Source organism: Scatophagus argus, chromosome 18, assembly GCF_020382885.2.
Source record: "Scatophagus argus isolate fScaArg1 chromosome 18, fScaArg1.pri, whole genome shotgun sequence".
Taxonomy (NCBI): Eukaryota; Metazoa; Chordata; class Actinopteri; family Scatophagidae; genus Scatophagus; species Scatophagus argus.
The window spans coordinates 12,761,126-12,783,699 of NC_058510.1; the positions used below are offsets into that span (position 1 = coordinate 12,761,126).

General features: G+C 42.0%; 1 protein-coding gene across 1 annotated transcript in view; it reads right to left on the reverse strand.

Moving 5' to 3' along the window:
- The window catches only part of drosha (drosha ribonuclease III), a 78,952-nt gene that overhangs the window by 33,908 nt on the left and 22,470 nt on the right, over positions 1–22,574 (reverse strand). The window contains exons 16-22 of the mRNA XM_046372169.1: positions 21,751–21,858; positions 18,253–18,360; positions 10,759–10,897; positions 10,579–10,639; positions 10,191–10,250; positions 7,875–7,974; positions 5,452–5,554 (exon numbers count right to left, since the gene is read on the reverse strand). Of these exons, the coding sequence (XP_046228125.1) occupies positions 5,452–5,554; positions 7,875–7,974; positions 10,191–10,250; positions 10,579–10,639; positions 10,759–10,897; positions 18,253–18,360; positions 21,751–21,858 (679 nt within the window). The remainder of the gene's footprint in view (positions 1–5,451; positions 5,555–7,874; positions 7,975–10,190; positions 10,251–10,578; positions 10,640–10,758; positions 10,898–18,252; positions 18,361–21,750; positions 21,859–22,574) is intronic.

Sequence of the window (22,574 nt, forward strand, 5' to 3'; positions counted from 1 at the left end):
GGTACAACTTACTTGTCCAGTAGTCTACACAACACAGAATGTGGTGAAATTGTAAGAGTGAAAAAAAGGAAAAAAAAAACTTTCAAAGAGGAAGAGCAATTTGATAGAGGATTGGTTTCAAATTGCAAGAGAGTGAGCTGCAGTCATAGAAAGCAAAGAACAAGACAAGTATCTCAAATTTTCTCCTCTCAATGGGAATCATATGCAGCATCTCCAGCTCATTCGAGTGTAATAGTCAGTTCCTTTGCACAAGTCAGCTCTCCTTTGTGTGTTTTGCTCTTCTACTGTTTCGACTAAAATCAGTGGGACTATCATGGTGCCTTTAAGCTCCATACAACTTCGAACCATCATACTTACGGTGGCTCATTCAATTTAGAAAGCAATAACCACCTGGCAAATTGGGTATACAATAGTGCAGTGGTTTTTATTATGCGCATAAATGAGCCAGTGGAAATGGGGCGCGGTGCGGTTGCAAGTCTAAATGCGCAAACTGCTTTCATGGACGACATCAAAAACATATGAGGGATTCATCATCTGGGGAGGGAAACTGCTTTCAGATGGCTAACAGGCCATTTACAAAGACACTGACACACACACACACACACACACAAACAGTGAAGATGCAGCCTACATAACAGAAACCATAAAAAATACAAACAAACCACCTAGCACAAAGACAAAACCAAGTGCACACCCACTCAATCTGCCTTACGTGCCCTTTACTTCTAAACAGAGTGGGAAATTGCTACCAGTCATTGCCCAAATGTTCGTAAAATTTGATTAAGCCTGGCAACTTTGTCTCACCTTAGCAGCCACTTTGATAAGTAACAGGCTCTCATTTATTTGAGGGCTCTTTACTAATATCAAAATCTAGTTGAGTGGTAAGGGAATGACAGGATTTTGTGAATTTGGAAGGTACCAGTCACTGTGGTTGTCAGAGAAAAAATCCTTTTATGTGATGCTTATGACCATCCAAAATCTGAACACAACATGACTATAAATCAATATCTATGAATCTAAACTCTTCTTGAAGTTGTCCACAAACACCACATGCCACTAAACCCCTTGCAGATGTGTATCACTAAGCAAGGCCTTAATCTTGGCATGACAGGGCGAGCGCCTTACTGAAGCTGACCGCAGGAGGCTCTAGAGAGGGAAGCGGTTCTTCACAGGATGTTTTCCACTAAGCATCAGCACTGAGATTTGTGGTTTTACCATAATGTGGATACCAGTAGACGCGACTACATAGCAGATGTTTCCTCTGGAGACCAGCTGTGGGAGGATAAAATCTCCCTCCTAGGACCAAGTTTGACTGTCTTTCAACTATCACTCATAATGTATTCATCTGTGTGAACACTGAGGCTATGGGGGTGTGGGTGGGGCCGGAAGGTAGTTTTCTTCAAGTTTTGATGACATAGCACATTTGGCAAATTCCCCAAATGAAGGCCTCAAAGTCGTTGAAACTCAAAGTTTTTGCTTCTTATTAGATTTTCAAAACTTTTTCCAAGAAGAGGGAGAAGCTGGGAGGTAAGCAGGGAGGAAGGGAAAAACCAGAGGAGCCTCAAGAGATTTATAAAGGTATTAAAAATCTCAAAGCAACACCTTTGGTGTCAATCAAAGGGCCTATGGATGAAGAAACCAAGATATGCGGTTAATTCTAGTGAGAACACTCTTGACAAGGCAGCTGTCCGTGCAAAAAGTGTGCCCCAAAGCGATCCAATCAATCGCACAACTTGCCGCAATCATTAAACGGAGATCTGTGCTTCACAGTGCACCCCATCAGCCTGCAAAGTTGCAGCTGACATCCTGAATATACACAGCCTACAAAGACAACTCAGCCAACTCAACAGGCAATTACATGCAAGCATCTCTCTGCAGCTCATCTTGCAGTAACATCATGCCCTGGCCAAATCACCCTGCCAGTCTCAGAGCTCCGGCCCATTCAAACCACTGACATGCCTGCCCTGACAGGGCAGCCAGCACAACATACAGGAAGCCTTCTTATGTTTGGTTTTGATCATCTTTTCGTTAGACACTGAGCTTAAAGAATCTGGGGTCCTAACTTTGAACTGGACTCAAAAATGGGCCAAGTGTACACTGACAAATTACATACTTCACCATGCAAATTTGATACAGATCAGAGAGAACACAGCATACAAAGTTTCAGCCTGCACTGCATAGAGAATATCAGTCATGGCCAGAAACGGCCAGACATTAATGAATCTCCACATCTGTCACAAGTCTAATTCACACAGCCATGCCGACTGTACAGTGTTATGTTTAGGAATAGAATTCCAATGTCTGTGAGCTTTCAGTGACCAATAAAAACCCATAGTCAGGGGCATATGAAACACCAGCGGCTGACAGTCACATTAATAACCTAGAATGAATTATTCAAAAACGCTCAGACTCTAATCCATCAAATAATATATTAAGCCGCTCCCTCTCAGCTCAATGGGGGCTGAAGCAGCAGATGGACACAGAAAGCAACACATTAAAGGCAAAAAATAAAACAAACCAAAACAGGAAAATAGAATTTTTCACTACAGGAGGGACGAAGGCAGACTGACTGCATAGTATCATCAATTATCTTACTTTTCAGAAATGAGGTTTGGAGCGGGAGGTGAGATGGAGGAACAAAAAAAGGGAGCTAGCAACTCCACCACTGCTACCATTACAGCAATTAACAAAGGGAGCAGTACTCGCTCAATGACTACAGCGGCTGCATTGTGTATGAATCTGATATTCAGCAAGTGAGAGATAATCCTTTCTCTCTGTTCTTTTAATAGGAAGAGCTTAGAGTGGGCCCTCACAAAGGTTCACCATCTGTATCCCCCATGGCTGCTGGCAGCATATAATCCACAGATCAACTGTACAAGGAAATTAGGGCCATAAAAACAGAGTGAGGCCTCTTTTCTTCTTCTCTCAATTCTTTTCAAACAGTTCGGTAGGAAGGAAGCGACGTGGCTTATCAGTGAAGAGGACCTGAGAGGGAAACGGGAGGGCAACAGGCATGCAGACTTTCTATGAATAAGCAGAGGGAGAAAGTGGTTTCTAAAGACGAAGAGGTAAAGTGGGCAAGAGCAGAAGTACAGGCAGAATGGGTGAGGGAGCAAGAAAGGGAAGGAGGTGTGGGGGGGTGGGGGGTACAGAATGGGAGGTGCGCAGGCCAAAAGAGCCCAAATGAGAATGGCCCACTCCAGCAGAAGTTAATGACAGGGGATCAGAAAAGCAAGATTTCCATTCAACACTTTGAATTATTCAGGGTTGCAGGGCACCCATTTGCATTGCAGATGCCTTAGCTTTCCATTCCTCTACCGCTCTCCCTCCATTCTTCCTCTCTCTCTCCAGCTCTCTCCCTTTCTTTCTCTCTCTATCTCAAGCAAGAGAATGGCCCTGCCTCAGGGTTAGGAGATAGACACGTTCTCAGCTCCATAGAGGGAAAGCCTTGTCCATGCAAAGCAGGAGATTATCTGCCATTTCCAACAAAGCTTAGGTTCAATGGTCACTGTGGCAAAGAAACAAATAAAACACAAGTCAGAAAACATGCATACTAAGCCGTTAAAGCTATCCGCCAGGGCTTTAAAATATTATGAGCATGTCATATTCCATCAAAGCTTTCAGAAAGGGAACCATTTGAATTCTACACTTGTGCACGCTAGAGGAAAAAAGCATGTTAAAATAGAAAAAAAAAAAAATCAAAAAGTGATGGTGCCTTCAGACAACAAGGTAGCGACACGTCTGCAAAAGTGTATGACTGTTGATGTGGTGCCTGCTGCTTTTGGGAAAGTGGTGGTTTGACGTCTCTGTCAGACAGAGGGGCCTGCGTGAGGATGAAGTGACAGCGTTTGCATGCCCCTCGTACCATCCTACAGCACGTGAGCGATCCGAGTTTGTATTGTATGGGGAGGGGGGGGTGACAGAGTGACAGGATGACTCATCATCTGTGTGGCACATCTTTCACCTAATAACACCCAAACTCTAGATCACAGGGGGGGAACAGAGAGATGGAAGAACGCAAAGGGACATAAAGAGTAAGTCAGAGACAGGGGAGGGTGGAGAAAGACAGACTGCTCAACAACAAGGTCTTTAGGAGGCGTTTGAGCTATTTAAAAAAAAAAGAAAAAAAAAAAGAAATGATGACAACAGTCTCTGTGAAAGAAGAGAGGCAACATCAGACAGCAATCTCAATGCAAGTGACTTTGTACATCTCGTATGTGTGCGTCTGCGTGCGTGCTGTGCCCCTTAGCTGCTGTGTCTGCGGTGAAGTCAGCGGAGGGGTGGGGGGAGGGGGTGTTTTTGCGTTAGTAATCCAAAACTCATCACAACAGGGTGCTCTCTGACAGCAGTTTGCTCACAGGCTCCTTTATAACAGCATCCCTGTTTATTCATCAGTTTTATTAAGTTAAAAATTGAAGTATAACAGGCGAGAGGACGGAGGAAGAGGGAAAAGAAAGAGAGGGATCCAGTGTCATGGCCCTGTTGCCTTGTTCGGATGTGTGCAGCGATGAGGCGGCGACAGAATAGATTATGACTCCGTCTCTGCCGATAATGAACCCGTAACAAGAACGGGGCCCCCGGGCCGACAGGGGGCCATGGTGCCAGTCAGCACTTTCACCATCATTCATTGCGTGTAGCTGTTTTGGTGTGTGTGTTGGGGGGGGGGGTATCGTGGAGAAGATCTCTTTAAAGCCACCCACTTTCTGTATCTATCATCAGGGGAGCGCAGAGATGGCTGAACTGGTTCAATCAAGAATGTGATAAGATGAGGAAAGCTGCCGACTCTGCAGCTCTCCAGGAGTGAGGCTCAGCTTAGCGCTGCCCATGGGGTTGGATGCAGAGAGGGAGACCGTCACCACTGAGAGATTTTTTTTTTCTGTGTGTGGTTTCCAGCACAGGGTCCTAATCACTGCACAAACTCTATCACAGAACAGCTAGCGGGATGAATAGCAAGCTTGTGTGCGTGTTTGGTGAGGGTAAAGAAGAGCAGTGCTCTGGGGATTGCCTGTCCAGCCAGAGGTCAAACCGCATCTCCTGAGATCAATAAAGCTGCGTAATGTTTCCAAGGCCTAATGGGAAATCCACTGCAGCTATTTACACAGCTTAACACAAGCAAACCTGAATTCAGCTATTAAAAGAATTTAATCAAAGCATGAGAAGTTAGAAGGTGAATTAAACACATTTATGTATAGAAGCGAAATCAATAAAAAAAATAAATAAATTACATGCTGCTGCAAAAACCAGCAAAGGAGTCTGCCACTACAACAAGAGTATTAAACTCCCTACTGATTTTTCTGCTGTTTGTAAGAGTAGAGAGACAGTATTTGTTTTCAGTATTTGTAACTCTATCTCTTTAGAAACAGATTTACATGTTTCACAACGCATTCCTCTTTTATGTGCTCCTGTGAAACCATCACACCAGCATCTATCTTTGCCTCCTGGGAATCTCACCGATCAGAGCCTCAAAGCAGTTGGCCATGGCGTGTCGCAGGTCCGACTCCCGACACAGATCTGGTCCGTGAGCGTAGAGCATGAAGCGATCCAACTCCAGTTTCTGTAAAAGACAAACACATTCATATCAGTGTGCCGCCACCGACACCTCAGTAATAGCCTCTTGAAAAAGTAATAGCATTTTTTGGTATTGCACATTTTCATAGAGCTCTCCATGGAAAACAAGGCAAAAAAGAGGGGCAAAAAACTCCAGGGAAATGAAAAAGATTGCCTGCCCTTGCTGGAAAAGGTTCTACCTCATGGCACTGACAGATGTGCTCATGTGTTGTCCAGCTGTGGCATGATGCACTAAGCCGGCACAGGAGGAAAATGTTCACACACATGCACAAAATTATACTGGCACACACGCATGTGTGCGCACATACATGGATGCTCGCGCCAGATAATCCCAAGATAAATTGGGAAATAGTACAGCGGTGATCTTCATTCTGAAAAATAGTGAGTCACTCATAAAGCACTTTTTACAATAGCACACATTACGCATAACTGGAAGGTGAATTTTAAGCTGCTCGTCAGCTAACACCACCTCAGTGATGCTGAAATAAAGGATATTGACTTACTATTACAATACCAATGTTCAATGTCATATTCATCTCTGTGATACTGTGTAACAATGTTACCTCAAACCTACTTGCAGTTAACTTATCTCTGTGTGTGTTTGTATTATATGTACAAATAAGTTCACTGTACACAGTTCATTGTATAGTTAGCAATGAAAGCTGAAACCAGTATCTTATTGTGCTGAACACAATATTGTATTGAACAAAATATAATTTACATGCACTATAGATGTACAGGATATAATACAATATAATATAATACAATATAATATATAATTATTCTCAAAACTCAAAATTGTAATAGCACAGTCATTGTATATTGTATCATACACATCAAACATGAGGGCTACAGTGCAGTTGTGGTTTTTTTTTTAGTTTTATCTTTCTCAGAGTTGTTTGTTAGTATTATTCATGACTTTTTGTTTAATTGTGTATCTTTTTTATGGTACCTCCTCAAGTGTCATGACGTCATTTGTTTCATGATTCATGTGACTGTGGAACTGAAACACTATAACTTCCCAATGGGATTTATGGAGAACTCGATTTATCTTTTCTTATCTTCCTGTTGCCTTTCCAAAGGTTTATCCATGTTTCAATACGTCTTTCTTGCCAAGGGATTTGGGCTGGTCCCGCAATAGTTGCTGATATGGACTTGTAAAAGAAACTGAATGACAAACTTTCACCTAATTCATCCAACAACTACAACCAAGTTGCTTTTGAACAAGGAAGTGAACATCCGGCGTAGCTGGAAACTAGTTGTACTGGGCAGTTTTTAGGTTTGATAAAATTAATTAATTTTAATTCTTCACTCAGTCTCTAATAATGGCATCAAAATGTTTACTTTGCACTTAATGTAAATAATTGTTGTGTTGTGATGTGCGGGACTGTGGGTCAGTGAAACTTTCTGCAACTATTTCTCTGAACCAAGTCAAAAGTAGCCCAACTCGAATTTACTGGCAGCGCACCACAAACGAATATGCGGCAAAAAACAGCCAGGGTGCTATTTAATTATGGCTAATAACTGTTGGTGGTATCCCACCCTCCGTGATTACACACACAAATTAAATCACAATTCATAAATACTCCAACTCAGAGGGAAACCGTTCTGACTTTTAAGCCTTCCAAGTGAAGTGGTGGATTGTGCTGTTGCTTGCTGAAGATATTTTTTGAAAGATAATTGCGAGTGTTCTTGAGCAGACGGCTTTAGAGGAGCCTGGTAAACAACTTGGCAACGTCGAACACTGTATCACACTCACTTTACCGCAAGCGGCAAATTGAAACAAGCCAAACTGCTACACAGCACTAATGCAGATTCGGGCGGCTGCATCTTTGTATTCAGCAGGGAGCAACATGAAAGATTGAAGTTTTTAATTGCTTTCTCCACATCACGGGCCGATTATTGTTGTGTTCTTTACAAACGTGCCAGTGAGTGAGGCTTGGCTGTACGACGTTGCCAATGAAAGAGAGGGGAGGGAAGCGAGGAGGCCTAGTGATAACTGGAGAGCATTTCAGGAAGACCTCTAGGGGGCCACAGGGAGCCCAGACGCACAAGTCTAGTCCTCCAAAACAACAACCTTTTAACTCCAATTACAAACCTGAGGGGGCAAAAAAGAAGGGAAAAGGATGGCAGAAAGACAAAATTACTCTTTTCCCCAGTGCCCCTTTAGAAGGAAGCAAAGTCATAACGGCAAGACAGAAAACAATAACATTGTCTCAAACATGTTCTCCTGTCAGTTCACAGACCTTTCACTGTTGTGACCTGCAGACAGAGGAGTTGTTATGAGCCGGAGGAGGTGAGTTTACCTTGGCTAGCATGGCTAGGTGCTGGTTCTGTACAATGGCCGTTCTATAGGTGGCCAGGCCGCCCTCCTCTAAACTGGGAAAAAGGTAATACAAGTGGACACTGTGGACAGAGAAATGAAAACAATTCAGAACAGCATCTTACATTTAAAGTTGGAAAATATTCCAGAATTTTTCAGTCTCTCCATTTTTACTTGGGATAGAAAGACAAGATGTTCAGAAAACAAACAACGGTGAAAGGAAAATAAGAAAGAAAATATGTGACAAAATCTATTGTAAAGCATTATTTAGACCAAAAAAAAAGAAAGAGAGGCAATGTATAGTGAGGAAAAGTGAGATTAGGCCTCCTAAAACATACACTCACATGAAAATTTTTAGATATTTGTTTTTATGTTTCATTTACCAAAATTTTCAAAACTACCTAATTAATTTTTCAGACATTTCCAGGCTTTCCAGGTCTGTGTTGGAACTCAGAAATGGCCACAGACGCTTCAGTAGTTCCACAGCTGGGTTCCGGGCGAGAAGGTTCCATTTTCATTATGGTCCAGCGTCTCCCTACCCACAGCGTATCATTTGATTTCATTTGAATTAAAACAGGCCATTTAATTCAGTCATTCCTAATCAATGCAAAGGGAGGAAAGCAGGTGGCATTCTGTTTTCCAAATTCATGAGAGGTCTATTTGTCAGGGTATTGTGATCTTAGTGTGAAAACAAAGCACTTGAAATTAATAAAAACCACTTAGCGTAATGAAAAATAATTAGACCAGAGACACTTGGTTTGCTGGCAAAAGTGTCAGTCACAGGGACTGGCTAACTGGTGTACACAGCATTGCACAGGTACAAAAAACACAATGTGGGTTTATTAATGAAAAGCAGATCCGTCACAGAAGAAAAAGCTCATTCACAAAGAAAATGGCCTCTAAAAATGTGCTTCACAAAGCAGTGAACTATGAACCCCACTGAGTGTGCAGTACATCACTTACTAAGTGAACATAAAAACTTTTGACCCAGTAGCTCATCTGTAATCCATTTCTCCTGTGATTTCCCTCACATTTTCTGCAGCAGTGATTCTTAAAAAAATGCGAAAGTACAACTGATGTTTCTTCAATAATTATTACCAATTTTAAAACAAACCTGGACTTAAATAATACCCTCCAATTCTAACTATTTCAGAGGAAGGATCAAAAATATAGCAAGCAGACTTTTTCTCTTAACATCATCCACTCAACCTTTTAAAAAAAGATCATGACCTCGCTCTGTTTAACACTAACTCCCTATGTTGGGGCTATTCAAATGTGCAAAATATTCTGCTGGCTGGACAGCAGAGGCACAGATAGCCTCCAAGGGCACGCACTGGAGGTGCATGAGGCAGTTGGCTGGATCGGCTGTAGCCATTTAACTGGACAAGAGGCTGATAAATAATTCAGAGGGCCAGAGCGTAGGCCAAGCATGTCTCGTCAGACACTAACAATCAAAGAAGGAAGGCAGAGGAAGAGGAGGAAGAAGGAGAAAAAGTGGCAAAACATGCCTAGAGATATCCACAGAAACAGAGGATAACCACCTTCTTTGTAACACTGCTCTTGCTGCATAAGGAGCTGAAGCAGTGTCCTGTGTAACACAGTGTCAGTTTTCATTAAGGTTTAACACTGCTCCTGTGTGTCCTCTGTTGTGGAAATGTTAGCATTGAGGGTTACGGATTACATTTCGTACATTTTCTTAGATTTTGTTTGTTACTGGTAGAAGTTATTTTGGGCAAATGGATGTTTGATTAAAAAAAAAAAAATCTGTTCTCCCTTTGTGCAACATACAGTATGTAAAAATGCAAGAAAGAGAAAGCCCTTCTTCCATATTTTCTTCTGCCAAATATCTATGCAGAGGAGTAGGTAAAGTTACAGTGGGTAGGTGGGCACTTCGCTGCTAGATAGTATGCCAGATTAATAATAACTACATATAATTAGCATGGTGCTTAGGTAAGTGCTGGGCAGCAATGTCAGCGCTCACCTGGAAGTCAATAACACAGTCAGCATCCCAGATAGCAATACCAGACAGCTAATTGCAAGCTGTCATGGAGAATTTCAGTCCGTTAAAAAGGGTGTAAGGGTGCAAAAAAATTACCAATTACCAGCAGATCACTGTCTTCAATGAGTGGAAAGTATGGAGAGGAGTGTGGTTGTGACAGACACAGATAGATGTAGACAACGAGAGAGAGAGGGAGAGATGGAGTGAGAGGGTGAGAAAGGAACGAAGGGAGGGGGGTAGTACTGCAGTCGGCTTCAATTAGCAGTTGCGTCTATCAAAGATATGCGGGTGCTTTCTCACCTGGTGAGGAACTCGACAACAGCATCGCCCAGGAACTCCAGTCTCTCATTGTGATTGATCCTAAAGGTGGGGAGGGATGGGGGGCAGGAAAGGTGGAGATGTGAGGACAGCTGAAAAAGTAGTGAGACTTCAGGCAAACACACGCTCACACAGAGCTGCTCACCCGATCAGCGCTCAGAGAATAACAGCAGCTCACGTTCAATAATAAGTAGTCGTTGCCCTTAAAATTAGCTCATTTCATTTCCCCCGAGATACCCCTTCCTTTCACAGTTAAAGTTAATTTTCTTGTCAGCAGGCCTCCTGGGCATATTAATCACAAGAATTGTCCCTTTGATTGCTCCTGTGGTCAGTGATAGCACGAACAGATATGTGCCTGCGGGTAACCTACCTTGAGGGGGAGGGGTCATCCTGCCCCAGACGAGACATAATGTTAATCAATGTGTTGATTCCTGAAAACAAATCCCCAGGGTGGAGAGGTGAGGGACAGTGAGAGATAGAGTGGTCATTTGACATTAAGACGAAATACAAGACATAGACAGAATGGAATACACGCGCAAAAGCTACCCACCCTTCTTCCTCATGTACATGTGGTGGACTTTCCTGTCTCCGTACTTTGGCTGGCGGATGCCGCAGTTAGAAAGGGAGTTGCGGGCATGATCAGGATTCATACCGAAGTTGAGGTGGTGACTGGGGTGAGTCATAGCAAGCTAGATGAGAGAATAAAAGAGTTAGCAGAAATCAGTAATTTAACACTTTATCACCCCAATACCATTTTAGGGAACCTTTCTGTGCTGTTTTTCATCCCCCAATAAAAGGTCTCTGGTCCTGGGGTAGTACTTTTTGATGGCCCAACTACTGTGGTGGAGCTTGCAAAATCTGCCCTTGGGACTGGTCAAAGAGTAGCCTCACCGCTGATCACCATACAGTATTCATTCACCTACAGCGGTGAACAAGCACTGGTCGTCAATAGCATCAATACTATGGACCCAGGAAACAAGATTTTCTTGTAACGTTAATTGACATTCAAATAAATTTGCATAGACGACTTATCAGCAACAAGTGTGAATAACAGTGAGTTAAAGACTGAATGAATGAGAGGAGCTACATTCTAAAGCGGCCTAAAGCAAAACAAATGCCAGAAAAGGGCTCTCACTTTTTAATCATTTTTTAATCTTTCTGGGAGGTGGGAAAACATAAAATATTCAATCTGTAATGATCTGTGGGAATTCAAAATTCAAAGGGTTTATGAGCAAATTACAGAGGAGGCGTTCATAAAAAAACTCCTATGACCTATTGCATCCCCTGTTGCTTTATGAGGCTTCCACTCCTCCCGGAGCTTAACAAAATTAAAGAACCTATACAGCTGAGCTGAAAATCAAACCATCTGAGATGAACAGTATGACAGCTTTTTGGAATCAGCAGATGGCAATATGGTGGCTAACAATTAGAAATGTTTGCAAATTCTGTAAAATGCAAATGCATTACAGTAATAGCACAAATACAACATATATGAAGCTGTCAAGGGAACTGCGTGCTTCTTCTGAAGGGCTGCCTGGGTCCAAACATTTATGAAACTTTCTGAAACCAACATAATAATATTCCATAAGTTTATCTGAACAATTGAATACAACACTACCTTCCAGGTGAGACGGTCTAAAAATGTGCACCTGTTGACCCATGCTTTGTCAATATGGCCTCTCCACCCTCTCTGCGACATCTACTTATCACCAACCTTCCATTGTGACCATTTGGAACAACTATATATTTGGACAACACATCATACCAATTAATTCTGCTGGAACATAACCTGAAGTTGCTTGGAACATTAATTTTCTTTGTCTGTTGTTATCTTATCTTGAGCACCACTGAGGCTTTTATTTTCCAATACAGTTCCTGAGGTAAACTTCTGGAGCTTCATTCCTGATCACACAGGGCCTATAGTGTACAAAAAGTCAAACAGGCAGCATGTAGGCATCAACAACATGGACCAAATCCAAGCCCTGTGAAAAGTCTGAACAAAGCTTGACTTGTTCCGTTTCCTCTTTTGGCTGATGACTAATTACAAATGGTAAAGTTGGTGAAAGCAAATGAGTCTAATAATACTGGATCAGCAGTCACTAGAATGAAAAGAGGAGCAGTAGCTAAGCCACTGAAAGAGAGAGTGAGTGTCCCTCATGCTTCTTTGTCACGGTCAAGTTGTTTGTATGAAAATTAATGACTTCAACTTTCAGAGAGAAGAAGAGAGGCAAAAGTGGGAATTTAAGGCAAAATAACCCTGAAGAAAACGCATTAGTCGACATCCAGCTTTGTTTGAAAAGAGGACAAAAACTGCTGTGCCTAGAAAGAGTGCTGCGGCTGAACATCTCAAACTCGCTGAGGGAAGAAAAAGGAAAAAGATAGGGCTCAGTAGGATATGTCAAGCCTTTATCAATCTTACATTAGGAGAATGTTAATCTCAGCTCAAAAAAAAAAAAAGAAAAAAAAAACTCCAACTATTCTCCCCCCTGGGCTTGCTTTTCAAAATGCTTGTCTCCTTTCAGCCAACTTCAAATCAATTTCAAGCTCCAATGAGATATATATGTAAAACGTTAACAGAGAGGTTTCAATATTTATAGTTGCTCAAGAGGCCTTCAGCTTTGTAGCCTGGAACACAGAGATGACAAATTCAACAGCTATTGTATTTTTGTCTGTGGTTAAGAGGAACAGTGTTTTTTTGGTGGAACAAAAAAAAAAGCTAGTTATTTGACATGACAGAAGTAGAAATCTAGCAATTCACAGCACCGTGTTGACAGTTTGATAAAAAATATAAACAAAAACAACAACAACCACCACTTCTATTTCGAATTTCGACTCCCCCATCGTTCGATGTCAGACACAAGTCAATGACTGCCTACTACACACCCTGAACTACTGAGCTGGGTACTCTGAAGGAAACGCATCAAGCAAACTACATCAGTTATTCTGTGAACACCGCAGGTCCTTCACAGTTAAGGACAACATCCAACAACAGTATTGGCTTTTAAGCTGAATCTGCAGAGAGGATTGACGTCTGCAACTGTTTCTGTCAACATAATGACGACGTAAAGTATCGAAGGGATTTGGATTTAGTGATCACTGCCTCACTGCTCAACTGCCTTTGGCTAAACGGGAATAAACATCATCGCTCAGTGGAGAGCCACAGTCTTGACTGGAAGGGGTGTTGTTGCACCCGCACGCAGTGAAAGTGATGGGCAAACTGCCTGCTTGACAAACGGCACTCAGTGTCATTATTGTGTACTGCATTATTTAATATTGTACACAGGTAAATGAGGATTCAGAGGCAAAAAAAGTAAAAACAACAGGAAAGCAGTGTTTGAATATTCAATCCTCTGCATTTTGATGTGAATGACATAGTGTTCACTTATAAGAAAATGTGCAACAAAAAATGGCCCATGCATTGCTCTTATAGTACATTGGTATTTTAGTTTGGATCACAAAAAGCTTTAGGTTTTTTTGCTGCAGTCAAATGTCTTGGATATTTATGGAGAACAGAGGGTAAACTCAAGTCAAGTTTGGATTTTCAGTTCTTAGCCTCATTTGTTATCATGCTGACACAATGAGATAAAGCAGTTTTGTCAGTTTTATCAGTTTTATAGCTGCAGTTTCTTTTGCTAACTTGCCATTGAGCCTGATTTATAGCTCAGGGTTCTCTCACTGAGGTTTTGGTTTAAAGATTTTGTCTCTATGCATAAAAGGGCTGGCCAACAAGGCTAACGCTCCGAGAGAGACAAAATATTTGGAGATGGTTTAGTATTTGGTTAATCATACTGGAAAGGCTGATACAGGCTTTCTAGTCGCTCTGAAACTAGCTCTGAGCCACAGTGGCTTTGGGGATACTGTGTGAGGTCCATGCTGTGATTGGTCTGCTTGGGCTGTTTGTATTTTCTCCAACAAGTTTCTGATTGCAGTGGAGACTATTGATAGTGAGAACAAGATGAAGCAATCTGAAGAAAGTGTCTGAAATACGAGCAAATATTCTAAGCCTGTAAAATGATATTCAGGCCAGCCCTACTAGACACAGATGGACACTTCAATCACATGACTGGGCATGCATTGCAATGAATAACAAAACAAAATACTCTGTACGCAGAGTTACAGATGCATTCATGGGGGCACACAAACAAAAGCATGCAATATCAGAGCCACAGCCGAGGACTTGTACAGTTAAATTATTGAGATCCTCTTTGATGCCTCTCATTCTGTCAGCATGGGTCAAAAGTGAGGAATGGGGATGAAGCAACAGGGGGTGGGTAGGATTATGAGGGTCTGGTGTATGTAGGGATGTGGGAGCATGTGGCGACCATGAACAGAGTAACCTCCCCCCACCACCACCACCACCAAGTTTTAAATGTTAAATGTTTAAAGGGGAGGCTTTCAGAAGAGGAGCTTCAAAGGGCCTTGGCTCCAGTGGAGCCAGGCAGGGGGAAGTACTGAACGCAGAGGCTCCTGCTCCCAGGCTGGGTTTTTGTCAGTTGCCTCATGCCAGGATCACATTGCCATTCTGTACTGCAATAACAGGTATGCTGCTGCACAGAGAATGAAATGATCTCATGGCTTTAGTATAGTGTTGTGATTATACATTTACAACATATGCTTGCATATACTCTTGCGATGTTTATTCACAGATGTTCTTTCATTAAAACATGACAGAGAATGAGCTGGAAACAAGCATTGATTCTGCACAGACCCACCCAACTCTCCCAGATGATCAGCTCCTTTCATCTCTTTCTCTCTCGAAGAAAAATATGAAAAAGGGAGAAGTAAATTCTTTTTCCTTTAATGGGAGTACAGCTCATTACCATTCATTGCTAGAACAAAAATTGTCATTCTGAAATACAGATTCAGCTGTCCCAAACTGAGAATGACTGCCCGAGTCTTAATCATCTCTACAAACAATAAGTACAAGTCACTCTAGCTTTTACCAGGACTGAGATTGTGTTCAAAATGTAAAATATCTCTAAAAACAAAAAAAAAAAAAATAGACCACCACATATTCCATGTTTGACTACTACAATCAGTGCTAAATATTATGTAATGGAAGCAGTTATTTTATTTTTTTTTGTCAGCAATCTGAAGTATGAATCAGCTTATTTTTCTCATTTTCATTTAAAGGCCTGTATCACACATTTACACTGAAACAAATCAAACAGTTTTGGGTTTTTTTTTTCACAAACTTGGAAGATTCCTTTCATTGTTATTGTTTTCAATAACAGTCTTCCAGCCTGCAACATGCAGTTGCATAGAGACTATTAACTGATTCTTCAGGGGAAAAATTCCAGCCTGTCTGTGTTCAATCTAGTGCTTTATCTCCACACTTGGCCATTGCAAATTGCCCTGGGCAAATAATTAAAAAGGAGAGAATTCTAACTATTGTAATTATCCGCTAATTCAGCTCCCAGCTCTTTCATCTGTTTCTATCTGCAGATGTCTTGTTTTTTTTTTGTTTTTTTTTTTTTAAAAAAAGTGGACCTGTATTGAGCGTTTTTTGGCCCTCATGGCCCTTGGCATTCATAGAGCTATTTTTTCTCCTACTCTGCTCTACACAGCACAAATGTGAGCCTTTAAACAAACATCTTTCACATATCACCTTGAACTTGAAAACTGATTTGTCAAAAACCTGGACCTATCTGCACATGAAATTGGAAAAGAGAGTGTACAATACTACAAAAAATAAAGAGAGATTTTGAGGTAAACCGCTATATTTAGCTGTTCCTTCTAACCAAGCTATAGTCCTACAAGAATGATAAAGAAAGTAGAAAATTTAAAGAGTTAAATGCTGAATATGTGCTGTCCTCTCCCAGCGCTTAATGTCTCCTAGTGGTGAATTTATTTTTAAATCTGCTGGAGATTTTGAGGATGCTGAAGGTGGTCACTGCAGTAGCAGATTAGCAGACAGTTAGCAATGTGAAGACAGCTGAAGTCAGATCATTACCACAGAGCATAAAAAAACATTTGCATGCATACATGAGCAGACGGCATTCCGGCACTGATATATATTAACATGTACAGTAAAATCAATTGTTTACATATTATAATACTCACAATGCTAACTTACACTACTTTATGAGAAAGATGCTTTTTGGGCTACTGGGGAATTTTTTGCTGCAATACCTCAAGTGGCCACTGGGCAAAACTGAAAGACAGTTTGTGCAGCAGCATGGTATCCAGTTATATTAATACATTCGTGTCGTCTTCCCTGCCAGTGGCATAATAGGAAACTGGCATCAACTGGGTCACTTCATCGCTCACCTACTCAGTCAGTTATCGATAACTACTAGCCAAAAAAACATTCAAAACAATCATAGAAACCTCTCAAATAATCTGTAACAAGCCACCGATCCAAATGGTAAAAACACTCATTGCTCCTCTCCTACTAAATATGCTACTTTTGTGTAACGCTATCACCATCTCCACTACCAGCTCAAGTGCTAGTAGTGTATTTGGCAAATTTGGACAAAAGTGGCCCACATTTCAGGGCTCACGATATACATAAGACAGATTTTCAAGGGAGTATTCACTTAACAGAGTGCAGTTTTATAACAGCATCCTGTGGCCTGAAAATGTCTTTATCCCCCACATATATACGACTACAGATAAATTAATTCCAAACACACAAACAATGTATTAAAATACAATTCATTCATAACGCAATCAAAGAGTGTACCACATTCTCTGATGTTAGAAATAAATAGACTGCCACTGGAAAACATTCAACCCATTAAATGTGATCAGGCCATCAAGATAGAAGCTAATGGGAGGCGATGGCAGACCTGAAATCAGTTCTGACTCGGATAGGGTTGTTTATACAAGCACCATTGCTCTTCTGCAGCTGTTCTGTCCAATCCTATCTGGGCAGAAAGTGTGTCTGTGTGTGTGTGTTGTGGGACATTAGCTGCTGTTGTGTGTATGCAGTAGATTGGGAAGGTGCTTTAAGCCCAGTAATGATGGCTCCCTACTTGGGCCATTTCAGTCCCAGTAGTGGTGAACTGCTGACAGCCCTTGCTTTGTGCACACACAGTAAGGAATGTCATGGTATTAACACCTCAGTGGACAGAATTGCAATGCGGACAGACAGGCGACACCCAGCGCAAAGACCTGTATGTGACCGATTATGATCAAACCGATCGTTTTTCTTTTGTTTGTTTGTCTGGAAGATGAAGGAATTGAATGTGAGAAAGGAACAGACAAACCCATTAACTCCTCCCCAAGAGGCTGAGATATCAAGTTCAAATGGGCGTCTCCTCGATGAAAGGACCGCAGCTTGTCGGCTAGCCTCGCAGCAAGTCAGTGTTTCCTTTTAAGCACTCATAATGACAGGTCATCATTATACAAACGACAAAAAGACCAATCGTTGATCGATATGTGCAAATCAGCACACATAAACACACAGAGCACTTAGCAGTCCGTCTACACAGACAGACACACACACACACAGAGCCTTGAGCGAATCTTAATGTATCCTTTCCCTCTTTAACTATGAATAGGCTACAACACATTGATTTCTAATGTATCAGGTTATGACAGCTCTTCAATATTGCTGGAGGCAGCCGTGGGGCTTACTCTGAGAGCACACAGCTTGAGGCTGCAGACCTGACAGAGGAGAGCTGGCATTACGGAGGAGGCTGTTGTTGTCCTGTCTACTGTCACTGCAATGCACAGCAGACCTGGGCTGCTCACTGCAGAGATATGACTCTGGCCAGTGTGTGTGGGTTACCTTAGCTGACTCCTCAGCCCTTTTCCACCTGAACTATCCCTGCAGAGGTGGAATGGGCACAATAATGAGGCAAACCCTGCCTCTGTGAAACTCTATGCACAAGAAGCCCCTGCACAAAATGTTTACTTTTTATATCTGGATATCTAACCTGCTGTAAACTGGACCCTGCCTAAAAGAACCGCAAGGATTTGCCCGCCTTTATCCATCGTGTTAGTTATCAGCTATGCCAGCCTTTAAATAATACACCATGGTTTGGGGCATGGAGTTCCATCCCTTTGTAAATAAACAGCTGACATGATTGTGATTTACCTGAAGGAGGCAGCGCTCTTTGAAGACATAGCCAATGAGCTTATCCAGGTGCATCAGACATTGGTGGTACCGGATATGATGGGTGAGAACTGGCAGCATCATGGCGTGCTGTGGAAGACAGAGAGAATTGGCAAAAAGGGCAATAGGGAAAGCTGCATAGGAGGTAAATACTGGAAAGGGAAAAAACAGGAAAAGATGAAGAATAAGGATCATGCCTATATGAAAGAAGTGTGAGGAGTGTGAATTTTGAGCGAAAGTGTGATGAAGAGATTGTGAGAAAGAAAGGAAGAGGGTTGATAGAGGGAACAGGGAGGGAGAAATCAATCAGCCAGTCATTATTTATTAAGTGGTGCTCTGCAACAGAAAGATGAAATAATCAAAAACCCAATCGCTGCACTGTGAGAGGGAATGACTGAGAGGGGGAAATTCACAGTTGGACAGGGCAGTCAAATCGAAGCCCATTTCGACATGTTGACACACTTACATTCGGACAAACACTGACAACCCCCCACTCTGACCCTCATATAATAAAAGAAAAAGTTTGAGTGCAACAAAGTGAAAGAAAAGCGGAGGGAGAGCAGAGTGAAAGTGACACAGAAAAGGAGAATAAAGGCAAAAGTGAAAACAGTCTGCGGTCAGCAAAAGAGTACGACAGTGAGAGAGCCAATCTACAGAATCATTAGTGGAGGCTTATCAAGTCGGCCAGTCGGAGTGGCTGAGAAACTGTAGCAAAGGCTGGCGTACACACATTAACCCCGTGCCACCACATGAGAGAGGAGGGAGCCATGCATGTTTTAATTAGTGCTACTGGGTAGGGTGAGCCCGAGGCCCGGCGGCTACAAGCAATGCTGCCACGAAGCCCTGGGGCCATCACAGGGGCCGTGGTGACACACTCCCCAGGCCTTGTTAAGCAGCCAATTAACAAAGGCAGACCCTGGTCGTGTCTACAGCTCCTGACCTGTTCTGATGACTGCCGAAGTGACTGAGTATATGTGAGTGTAGAAAGGCGGGGTGGATAATTATAAAGTGGGAAATTTCTAATTTACTGTCACAGATGACGTTTGGGCAGTTTGGACAATGTCCAACTTGACCAACCGCCTGAATTTTCTTGAAATAATACAAGCATACATTTTAAATTGTACTTAATTCATTAAGTCATCATCATTTTATTAACTGGAATATCATTAAATGCATATCAAAACTTGCTGCTGATTAATCACGACCATTTTGTTCTGACTCAGATGAACTTTTACACTGGTGCAACATGATGATGATGTGTCCTTGTGAGGCTAAAGGCCAGATGTTTATGTAGAGATTTGTATTCCTCCAGGCTCTGTCTTGATTGTGTTTTATATTAGTCGGTGGATTAATATACTGTATGCAGTACTTGATGGTAAATAACTGGGACACACCGAAATAAAGAGCCAAACATGCATATGCTCTCTGCTGGACAAGCTGACTCTTCCTTGAAATGTTTTTGTCCAACTGATGGCCTTCACATAGACGTGATCAGAGATGCAAAAAGACAGGAAGACAAAGCAGAAACACAAAACATGCTAAAATAAAATTGAAAAAAAAAAAAAAAAAAGAAACACATCGATGAATAAATAAATCCCATTCCTGCCTCTGATGTGTAGCCTGGTCCTTGACAGAGCCTTTCAACTGAAACAACCTTGGTGTAGCCGAGCAACGTCAGCAATGAGGGGGCTGATTTTGTTCTGAATAGCACGCCTGCTTTCAGAATCAAAAAACTATGGGTCAGTTTTGCCGTTATCTCTAGGCTGTGTCACACATTGCGAAGAGTGTGCCACCACAGTTCGAACTGAAATTATTCATGAACCAATTAGTCGTAGCAGTACAGCTTGAAGCAAATATAATTGGGCAGCAATTATGGATCGGATCCTTCTTTGCTAGACCTTGCGGTAAGATAGGTCTGGTTTGTGAGGCTAGAACTTTCTGTCATTCCTCTCCAAATGCGAGCATGAGTATCAGCTGTAGGCCATCCTCGCTGCATACAGTAATAGAGGATGTGTTCAGAGAAAAAGATATGCAATGCTGATGGCAATTATTTTCAGTGAAACAGGCAGAAACTATTGGAATAGACAATAAATGAAAGAATTATAAAATAAAGCACACTTGTCCATGTCGTTACACTGACAAATCCGTGAACAAAACCAGTTCTGTATGTTTTAGTGGGCTGAATGGCACTTGAATTCAGAGTTACGGTTCAAGTCTCATTAGAGCTACCCATGCTAAACTGTATGCATGTATGGTAATGTCAGCTGCATATATTATTGCACTTCCATGAAAATATATAGACCTTGTGGTGATATAACTTTATCTGGGTTTATTTAGCTGCTAACAAGTGCATGAAGGAAGATAACAGTACATGTGTTTTTACTATACTAGGCTTGTGACAAAGCTATATAAAATTGTACATGTGAGAAATTACTCAGTCAAGGTTATGGGTGCTAAGGCTTCGTATGAGTCCACTTTCCTTAATCAGATTCTGATACTTGAATGAAGAATGTGACGCAATGTGTCGAAAGATCAGAAACTATGTTTCTCACTATGGCTGTGCTATGAGCACTGGTCTGTGTTGCTTTCATTGCATTGTATAATAAACTCATTTCCATCCGTTACTAGATTCACCATGTTAATAGACAGGATGCTATCAAACCAGCAGTAACAAAATTGTCTGAACCTTAAATCTGGGGGTAAAACTGGAAAACATTTTTTTTTTCTTTCTTTACACAGGATATTGAACAGTGGGTCAAAGTTGAATCAAAAAGTGGGTCTCTAAACTGCGATGGATGATTACAGCAGACAGGGGTAACAATTTTACTGTTTGTCTCAGCATTTAACCCAGAGGTTGCATTGCTATTGTTACTGACAGAAAAATACAGCCGATGACAATAAGGACCAAAAAAATAAGACCAAAGCACTTAGCACTGAGCTGCCCTGCATTGACTTTCTGTCAGTTTTAGACTTCATTTTGGTATTTTATTGATATCTTTGAGGGGTGTTCGTGTTCTGGCTGCTGTTTAGGTTGCTGAGGCTCTGACCCCATAGACACCTGATTTGGATTCAGTCTTGCTACCTGTACCATAGTACAGATTGGTGTCAACAGGTGAGCAGACATTTGCTGTCAGAAAATCCAAACTCTCTAATGGCCTGCCTGAAGAGCTTACGGTACTTGTAATTAACTCACTATTTTCAGAAAGTTTGAAGTCATTTGCTCTCAGCTTCTTAAATATAAGTATTTGCTCTTTTCTTTGTGTTTGTATGCTAGAAGATGAATATTGGCAGATTTTAAGATTCTTGTGCGCTTCATTGTGTAAATGTCAAACTTTGCATTTGTGTAACTGAGGACACGTAGATCTGTGTGTGTAAAACATTTGAATGTGTTGTTTGCATGCATGTGTTAAATCCATGAGTGTGTATTGCAGCATATGCACATGTCAGTGTTTGTGCATACATACAGTTGACGGGTGTTACCTGACAGACGTCGGAGCGGATGCCAGTCTTCCAGAAGCCCTGACTGCTAAGCTCCACAGTCACCTCACGGCGCATAGTGTTCTTCTGACGGATCTTCTGAAGAGCTTCCTGCCAAACAACCACCCAGTCAATTATTGATCCACTGGAGCACAGCCTTCAGGGACAGCTGCCATCCTCAAAAACCCACCCCACCCTCATTCCCTGTACTTTCTTCACTCCTGCTCCTCCAACAGATAGGCTGGCACATGCAATAAACTGAAACCTCCATGGCATGACACACATACAGTACAGCAATGGACAGGAGCATCATGGGGAGTGACATTTTTGCTGGTTCCTGGTTAATTGAGGCACTGTAGTGGGTCAGCATGGCTGTGGGCAGTGGTGGTGGTAGTGGGTGGTAGAGGGCTTATGCTGAGGCTTCAGTCCCAGCTACCAAAAACCCAGGCACCTGCCTGCCCATTAGGACCACTGCACAAGAGCCTAGAGGTACCTCCATCATCAGCAGCAGCAGGAATCATTACAGAAACACACACATACACACACAACTTCATGTCAGCCCTGCAGCAAATAACTGGAAATTCAGTAGGGGGTGGGAGTGGAGGGGGGTGAGTCTGAGACAAGAAGGTCCTACAAATAACAGCCAAGATGCAAGGTGTATTGACAGACGGCACCTCCTAAATGTGTGTGTGCATGAATGTGTTTCATTCAACTGAGACGCTATCGACTCTGAGTTAGCCGTGATCTGCCTAAAATGGAACGCCAGGAATTTTTGACTCGCAGAGGAAATAAGAACAACAAAGGCATGAATAAATAATGCCATCCTA